General features: G+C 39.2%; 1 protein-coding gene across 1 annotated transcript; it reads left to right on the top strand.

The window, feature by feature from the left end:
* Positions 1–7475: 7475 nt before the first annotated feature.
* LOC119289367 (methyl-CpG-binding domain-containing protein 9-like) lies at positions 7476–9540 on the top strand. The gene is made up of 2 exons (XM_037568705.1): positions 7476–8863; positions 9094–9540. Exons 1-2 carry the CDS (start codon positions 8771–8773, stop codon positions 9340–9342), a joined length of 342 nt encoding a protein of 113 aa, XP_037424602.1. The 5' UTR covers positions 7476–8770; the 3' UTR covers positions 9343–9540.
* Positions 9541–9743: the final 203 nt, after the last annotated feature.

The raw sequence follows: 9743 nt of genomic DNA, 5'->3' as shown, positions 1-9743 counted from the left end.
TGTGTTTCAGCATCATAAATAGAAATATCATTTGGATTCGCAGGTGTTTCAGTAATAGGTTCACTAGAATCATGCAAAGTCCTATCATTTTTCTTTTTCTTCCTTTTAGAAGGACTAGGTGCATCTATATTATTTCTCTGAGAATCTTGCTCAATTCTCTTAGGGTGGCCTTCAGGATACAAAGGTTCCTGAGTCATTCTACCAGTTCTAGTAGCCACTCTAACATCATTATCATTATCTTTACTATTCAATTCATTGAGAAAATCATTTTGAGCTTTAAGTACTTGTTCTACTTGAGTGGTAACCATAGAAGCATGTTTACTAATAAGTTTAAGTTCACCTTTGACATTAGCCATATAATCACCCAAGTGTCCAAGCATATTTGAATTGTATTTCAATTATCTACCAAAATAAGCATTAAAATCTTCTTGCTTAACCATAAATTTATAAAACTCATCTAAGCATGGGCTAGCAAACTTAGTAAATGGAATTTCAGCTTTATCATATCTATAGAGAGAATTTATCTTTACTACCTGTGTCGGGTTATCAAGACCATGAGTTTCTTCAATAGGTAATGGATTAAGATTATATGTTTCTTCAACAGGCGGTAAATTAAGACCATGTATTTCTTCAATAGGAGGTAAATTCTTAACATCTTCAGCTTTAATATCTTTTTCTTTCATATATTTCTTTGCCTCTTGCATATCTTCAGGACTGATAAATAGAATACCCCTCTTCTTCGGAGTTGGTTTAGGAATAGGCTCAGGAATTGGCTCCGGAGGTGTCCAATTATTTTCATTTGTCAACATATTATTCAATAGGATTTCAGCTTCATCCGATGTTCTTTCCCTGAAAACAGAACCAGCACAACTATCCAGGTAATCTCTGGAGGCATCGGTTAGTCCATTATAAAAGATATCAAGTATTTCATTTTTCTTAAGAGGATGATCAGGCAAAACATTAAGTAATTGGAGAATCCTCCCCCAAGCTTGTGGGAGACTCTCTTCTTCAATTTGTACAAAATTATATATATCCTCTAAAGCAGCTTGTTTCTTTATGAGCAGGGAAATATTTAGCAGAGAGTAATGAATCATATCCTGGGGACTACGCACACAACCAGGATCAAGAGAATTAAACCATATCTTAGCATCACCCTTTAATGAGAACGGAAATATTTTAAGGATATAAAATATCGAGTTCTCTCATCTTTAGTAAACAGGGTAGCTATATCATTCAATTTAGTAAGATGTGCCACAACAGTTTCAGATTCATAACCATGAAAAGGATCAGATTCAACCAAAGTAATTATATCAGGATCAACAGATAATTCATAATCCTTATCAGTAACAAAGATATGTGAAGTAGCAAAAGCAGGGTCAGGTTTCATTCTAGCATTTAGAGATTGCTTACTCCATTTAGCTAATAACCTTTTGAGTTCATTTCTATTTTGGCAAGCTAAATTAGCTAAAGAAGCTTCTTGATCAAAAACATAACCCTTGGGAATAACAAGTGATTCTTCATCATCACTTTCATCAGTATCATCAGATTCAATATTTTCAATTTCTCTAGCCCTAGCAAGTTGTTCATCAAGAAAATCACTAAGTGGCACAGTAGTATCAGGCATAGAGGTAGTTTCATCAGAAGTATCATGCATAGCAGAAGTGGCGTCATCAATAACATGCGGCATATCAGAACGAATAGCAGAAGCAGGTGTAGGTGTCACAAACTTACTCATAACAGAAGGTGAATCAAGTGCAGAGCTAGATAGCAGTTCCTTACCTCCCCTCGTAGTTGAGGGATAGATTTTGGTTTTTGGATCTCTCAAGTTCTTCATAATGATAAGCAGATATATATCCCAAGTGACTCAAAGAATAGAGTATGCTCCCCGACAACGGCGCTAGAAAATAGTCTTGATAACCCGCAAGTATAGGGATCGCAACAGTTTTCGAGGGTAAAGTATTCAACCCAAATTTATTGATTCGACACAAGGGGAGCCAAAGAATACTCTCAAGTGCAGCTGAGTTGTCAATTCAACCACACCTAGAAACTTAATATCTGCAGCAAAGTATTTAGTAGCAAAGTAATATGATAGTAGTGGTAACGGTAACAAAAGGTAACGGTAGTAAAAGCAATGTTTTTGGTATTTTGTAGTGATGATAGCAATAGCAACGGGAAAGTAAATAAGCGAAGAACAATATGTGGAAAGCTCGTAGGCAATGGATCAGTGATGGAGAATTATGCCGGATGCGGTTCATCATGTAACAACCATAACCTAGGGTGACACAGAACTAGCTCCAGTTCATTGATATAATGTAGGCATGTATTCCGTACATAGTCATACGTGCTTATGGAAAAGAACTTGCATGACATCTGTTGTCCTACCCTCCCGTGGCAGCGGGGTCCTTACGGAAACTAAGGGATATTAAGGCCTCCTTTTAATAGAATACTGGAACAAAGCATTAACACATAGTGAATAAATGAACTCCTCAAACTACGGTCATCACCGATAAGTATCCCGATTATTGTCACTTCGGGGTTAACGGATGATAACACATAATAGGTGACTATAGACTTGTAAGATAGGATCAAGAACACTCATATATTGATGAAAACATAATAGGTTCAGATCTGAAATCATGGCACTCGGGCCCTAGTGACAAGCATTAAGCATAGCAAAGTCATAGCAACATCAATCTCAGAACATAGTGGACACTAGGGATCAAACCCTAACAAAACTAACTCGCTTACATGATAGATCCCATCCAACCCATCACCGTCCAACAAGCCTACGATGGAATTACTCACGCACGGCGGTGAGCATCATGAAATTGGTGATGGGGGATGGTTGATGATGACGATGGCGACGGATTCCCCTCTCCGGAGCCCCGAACGGACTCCAGATCAGCCCTCCCGAGAGGTTTTAGGGCTTGGCGGCGGCTCCGTATCGTAAAACACGATGATTTCTTCTCTCCGATTTTCCCCGAAACTCAATATATGGAGGTGGAGTTGGACTCGGAGAGGCAACAGGGGGCCCACGAGGTAGGGGGCGCGCCCCCACCCTCATGGAGAGACGGTGGGCCCCCTGGTCTTCATCTTTGGCAGGTATTTTTCTTATTTTTTGAAAAGTGGCTCCGTGAAGTTTCAGGTCATTCCGATAACGTTTGCTCCTGCACATAAATAACATCATGGTAATTCTGCTGAAAACAACGTCAGTCCGAGTTAGTTCCATTCAAATCATGCAAGTTAGAATCCAAAACAAGGGCATTCGTGTTTGGAAAAGTAGATACGTTGGAGACGTATCAATACACAAGTAGCACTCATATTTGCTATGATCCTTTAATTGCATTTTAGTAGGTCGAGACAAAATTTCACAAACTTGGCAAACTTAAATAGAAGATTATTGAAACCCTACATGGAAATGCTATCAACCCCACAATATGGAAACCCTTTTCCACATCCTAAATGTATTTTGACTAATCAATTCACTTGCTAATTAAAACTCAAAGCCTTAGTATAGCCTTGGGCTATGGTTAACAAGAGTTATTAGTCTATAAAAATCCTTGCATCAGGTTCCTTAGCAATCACGGTGCCAATGGAGAAGTTTATCCAATTTGCCTCGATCGAAGTCACAAACCATGTCATAAAATCCTCCTTGATCAGGTTTTGGAAAAACTAAGAAGGACACCCCATCAGGTCAGGGAGCATCATTGGCATATAGGAGGAGAAGATGTCAAGTTTTATTTCCTCAGTAAAAGGCTTCTCCAAGGAAGCATTGTCAGTAAGTAAATCAGACTCTCTCTAAAAATTAGAGTCAAGATGGATCATAGATGTTAGGTTTTGGTTTTTGTCCAAAGAGTTTCAGAGGAGTTAGAAGCTAGAGGGAGCATCTTGGAGTTAGAATGGACCGTGTCGTCAGACACATGAGACAATCCAACAACTTCCTCCTTTAATTTTCAACCGCCTGAAAATAGGAATTATACCTATATGCATAAATTCTCTCGAGATATCTACCAAGCCTTAGTTTCCTTGGATTTCCAAAAAGCATCCAACTCCTTAGAGATTTCTTTCAACCCATCCCTTGCTAGTGTGTCGTACGGGTACTACTGTAGCCAGACGACCGCTGCTCACGCCAGCCCAGGACACACTGGGGTGAGCGTTTACAACATGTATGATAAACACAGGCAATATTTGTAAGCTATTGTTTCTTGAACAATACAAAATAGCCATAAGATGGTACTTTACAAAGACAGAGGCAGCGGAAAATATCTTTTATGGTAGCATGAACTTGGAGTGACGCCAGTCCAGAGGGATCTAGTGGGTTACTCTCCTAGCGCACGAACACTCCGGCTTCTCCCTAGTGGAAGACGGATCCACTGTTGAATCTGGCCACGTATAAAGCCATTACTTTGAATGTATTCTCAAGTCAACCATATAACATATATCTTAAGCAAAGCAATCCATGGCATTGAATCATGCATCAACTACGATATCAATAGAGGTAATTGCACCGGTGGTGCCTGAACTTGCCACTGATGTTCACTTTGGTGCCTGAACTTGAAGAATACATCAAACTGGTTCCAATACTTGACACTCTTGTTCAAATATGGTTCAAATCACGTTCGGATACGTCCATATGGCTTACTCGGCAGGCCAACATGGCTGACTTGCAAAATATGTCTCCATGCCCATCGGGTCCCACCTGTTAGGGTGCAACATAAAATAAATAAACAAAATAGATGGTTACCCAGGTATCGATCCGATGACCACACACATAGTGGGCGATGGGTGCGGACCACTTACTCTATACGATGGCATGCACACTCTGAAATTATAAATAAAAATTAGTAAACAACAGTCACAATAATAAAGATATGTTCGTGTAGTTTCAATATTCACGTAATTAAAATAATACTTATGAATTCTAAAAATGTATTCATAATTTTAAAAAGCATTCACATGTTTAATAAACTTAATATGAAAATTTAAAAAAAATACATTTTCAAAAAGTTAATATAATTTTTAATACCTTCATGATTTTAAAATAATATTCAAGTGGTTCTTTTATAGAATATTAGTTTTTTTGCTGTTTTACGTGGCCTTTTCACATAAAAATATTCTTGTGTTATAAATAATATGCATACAAAAAATAAGTTACATTTTAGGATCTATAATCTCGGGGAACACTAGGCTATTAATTAATTTTCCACAAACATTTTCTAATTCATTTTTATTCAAATATATATTTTAACAAATGAATAAACTTTATTAAAACACGTGAACACTTTTTTCAAACAAGAAACGCATTTCCTAAAAGCATGAAAATTTTATATACTACACGAACATTATATTAACACATGAGATTTTGAAAATTGTATATATATTTTTAATTAAAATATATATACATTTTACAAGTTTTAATTTTCATTAAGTATATGAACACTTTTATAATTGAACATACATTTTAGAATGCATAAATATTAATATAATTATGTGAATACTTATTTTATTTATAATTATTATAATTTACATACTTTTATTTCTTTTTAGGGGGATATTTTGTTATTTCAAAAAAATGGACAGAAAACTAACACGTGCAAAATGGGCCGAACTGACTGCAGCCCATTTGACCCCAGGAGTGTGATGTATAAGCAACTCAAAAAGAAAAAGAGTGATGTATAAGATATATGAGATATATATATATATATATCTGCGCGCACAACAATAAGGTATATCTATCCTCATCTGATCAGAAGCACAGTTGGGCGGACTGGTTACGCAGAGGTCATTTGTTCGAACCCCAGCGGCGACTTAAACTTTGGTTATGTTTTTTAGTTTATTTGCGGCTGACAGGTGGGGCCTGATGGTCATACGGACATATATTGGCCTCGCGACATGTTGGCATGCCTAGTCAGCCATATGGACGTATCCAAACATGATTTGAACCGTATTTGAACAAGAGTGCCAAGTATTGGAACCAGTTCGGTGTATTTTAAAAATTCATGCACCAAAGTGAACATCGGTGGCAAGTTAAGGCACCGCTGGTGCAATTACCTCATATCAATACTAGCTACCATTTCCTATCAAATTATGTAGCAAGATTAGTGGCTGAAATAAGTACATTATGACGAAGATAAAGCATGTCAAGTAAATTTCATAATCAGGTTATTCCAAGACCCTCCTTTAATTATTCCAAGATCCTCCTCAAGTTCTCACAATCATCCAACCGACTTGCTCATATCCACTCATGGTTGTACGTCTAGTTTCTTGACATCACCTGATGTCCATGCGCCTACACTGTAAGTCCAATAACTCTCGCCTTTCCATAACTCATTTCCAGCATTAACATTACTTAGGTTTGTACCTCCAGACTAGACACACAATAGTGTACCCTCAAAATTAAGGTATTATTCACCATGGTAGATACTCCCTCCGTTCCGAATTACTTGTTTTGGATTTGTCTAGATACAGATGTATCTAGCATCTCTAGATACATCCGTATCTAGACAAATCCAAAATAAGTAATTCGAAACGGAGGGAGTACAAGATGTTGCCATTGCGACCAAGTGGAGCTGTGGCAACCAAGGCAAGGAAAGCTCGTCGTCAGGATCCATACATACATATGTACACGCGCAGCTGACAAACGTATACGAGAAAGCGAAAAATCAAGTCATTTGCTACCAACATTACCGGACAGTCACTAAAGATAACAAACGAGCACTTCCATTATACACCAAGCAAGTTATTCAAACTTCTCGAGCATGTATTGCTCCACACTAGTGCATGAAAGCAACTTCGCAAAGAAAAAGGCTTTGCAATATTTCAACGGTCATGCCTTGAGTTGAATAGAGGATGGCGTTTTTTTTTCACGAGAGGTGACTTGGTCTTCATCCATTGTCAACACAAGTGCAAGATTCCACCGCTTGGTGTTGGTGTTGCCTTCTGATATCTTCAAAGATTCCATCGCTTCCCTGCACATAATACCCACAATCATCAGCGGTGTGGATAATGCATGCAAGATTACAAACAATACGGTCACATGGCTTTCTTCTATAATACTCCCTCCGTCCGGAAATACTTGTCAGTGACTGACAAGTATTTTCGGACGGAGAGAGTACTAGAACATGAAACTTCTCTCATTGAGGGGTGCAAAAAGGGCACATGCCATAAATCTAGGAAATAGACCGATACTACCATTGGTCAAGTGTTTAGTAAGCACATAAGAGCAGAAGTCAGGATAACATGTTCCCAATATATCACAAACACTGACATGTGCCGAAGCATGCATGCAACGATGCAAAAAGGGGATAACATACATTTCCTTGTATTTCTTTATATGATTTTACTTGGCCAAATCATCTTTTCTCTAGTATTTTACGGTATACCTAATAATTTCTCTGTGTGCTGATTTTCATAGTGGACAAAGTAACAACCTACATTGTCTAACATTTATCTTCAAAATGCAGAGAATAGATATGCTGAAATTTCTTTGTGATGAAATGCTCAACACAGTCCTGATAAGAGAACATATAGAAAAATGTCCAGATAAGTTCAATGATCTCCAGAAGAAGTTTATGCTTTGAATTATGCATTGAAGGATTTGAAAGATAAGGAGGAAATGAGGACTTCATATGGTGAAATGGATACTTTATCGGACCAGATTTCAAAAGTGCATGAGTCAATTGGCACAGTAGAGTCAGAGCTTAATATGGCATCCCTGAGAAGAGATTTTCGGGAAAGGATTCCTTGGGTCGACTGTACTGGGTGTTAGGACGATCTGGTAAACGTCCTTTACTGGTTGCTGATGGGTCTACTTCTGATTGTAAAGGGTGGAATTCTGCATCTGTCGTTGTTTATGAATCGGATGAAGAAATCCGTAGCCTTGTTGACTGGCTAAGGGAATACGATCCAAGGGAGAAGGAGCTGAAACGTGCTATCCAGCAGTGGCAGTGGCAGTGGCAGCGGCAGAGGCATCTTCATCACCAGCTGGGTAATTTTGTTCTCAGTGATCCTCCAGTATCATCCAATGGGTCGTCGAACAGCAGCGAGCAGCAGCTTATGGAACTTCCCAGTACCAAGGCTGCAGCAATTTTGGGGCAAACATGCCGCTGCGACTGCTTAGAGCCTATATGGCCTGCTCAACACTACTGCACAACATGTCATGAGACTTACTTCACGTCAACGGAGTATGAAGATCATGCTGGAAAGTGCAATGGACATGTCAACAACGAGAAGGATTCTGTTCGTCCTAGCTCCACCTCTGGGTCCACAAAACCGATGAAGTCATGCCCACATGACTTTGAAGAGATTTGCAGAAAATTTGCCACCAATGATTCTAACAAGGAGATAGTGAAGGATATTGGACTTATTGGATCAAACGGAGTTCCGTCTTTTGTCCCTTCACGTGCAGCTTTTATTGATGCTCCAGTCATTCTTAGATGACAGCCCAAATGATGATTGTGTTTCCAGCTCCTTAGAGGAATGCGAGGCAATGTCTGCACAAAAGTTAGGGCAGGAGGGGTCAAATTCTGCTCAAGATTGTCCTGCAGCTAGTACTTCCTGTGATGAAAATGTGTCAAAAACTAGGGAGCCAGCCCCTGATACTGATACTACTTCCTGTGAGGAAGCAGCCTCTTCTGCAACAGACAAGCCAACAAGATTGCTGACTGTTAACGGTGGCTTGGTTCGGGAGTCATCATTGAGACCTCTTACATGAAGAAACTCCCATATCCTAAAGCAACAGAAGATCAATTTGCTTGATATAGAAGCAGCAATGCCTGAGGAAGCTTTCAGAGCCTCAAAGTCTCAACAAAAGAGAAGGCGCTCATGGCGTTCTTTTGTGAAGTGTGCAGAATCAATATCCGAGGTGACTTCATCATCTATTTGTTCACCTTAATTTGTGCCACACACAATATATATATATATATATATATATATATATATATATATATATATAGACTAGTGTTTATTATTTTTGTGCCTGTCCATTATATTAAAAGCTCTCTAACATCATCATCTCCATACAAAATAAATGCTTGAGAGGGCTGTTATTAGCCACTGTACTGATTAATCGTATCTATTCTATGCCTCTTCCAGCTGGTACTGGCGACTAGCATGTTGGAGAGAGTGATAAAATCCAAGTTCTTGAAGCATGATTGGTGGTACTGGTCCTCCTTCACAGTAGCTATCAAGACCTCAACTGTATCCTCGCTCGCTCTCAGGATCTACACTCTCGACGACTGCATCATGTACACCAAGGAGCCTAACACCGTGCCGCCGGCTGACAGTACAAAGGTTGTGAACAAGGGGGGGAAGGGGAAAGAGCCAGAACCATCAGCGTCGTAATTTGCGCCGCTTGATCTATTGTATACCCCAAACTTAGATGCTCCGCTTTGTTATGTGCAACAATGTGATGCTGTGGTGATAGACAGAGATGGTATAGACATAGTCTTTGGTTATTATGTGGTCCCTTGAGGCTTTAGAGCTAGCTTTGATTCTGGTGTTCAACGCTGCAACCTTGACCGTTCATTTTAATAAGCCATATTTACCAGACTATAGTTGTGCGCCTTAGATATGTTAGGGCCAGCGAAGAAGGAAAATGCATTGTTTAGAGGATGGCATCAGCAAGAGCTGGCGTTTAATTTTTCCGCCAGGAGCAGCTGCATGCGGGCGTAGTAGCTTTTCCTTTGGGCTAACCATTTTGGCTTTCAGGGATACAGATAATTTATGTTAGGTCTGATAAGCCG

This window comes from Triticum dicoccoides, chromosome 4A (assembly GCF_002162155.2).
Source record: "Triticum dicoccoides isolate Atlit2015 ecotype Zavitan chromosome 4A, WEW_v2.0, whole genome shotgun sequence".
NCBI lineage: Eukaryota > Viridiplantae > Streptophyta > Magnoliopsida > Poales > Poaceae > Triticum > Triticum dicoccoides.
Note: the sequence above shows the minus strand (reverse complement) of the source record. Positions and strands in the feature narration are given on the sequence as shown.

Bases quoted from the DNA above. Each gene is read 5' to 3' on its own strand.
- LOC119289367 (XM_037568705.1), top strand. From the start codon at position 8,771: ATGCCTGAGGAAGCTTTCAGAGCCTCAAAGTCTCAACAAAAGAGAAGG. The intron at 8,864-9,093 runs GTGACTTCATCA...TGCCTCTTCCAG, and splicing joins GTGCAGAATCAATATCCGAG to CTGGTACTGGCGACTAGCAT.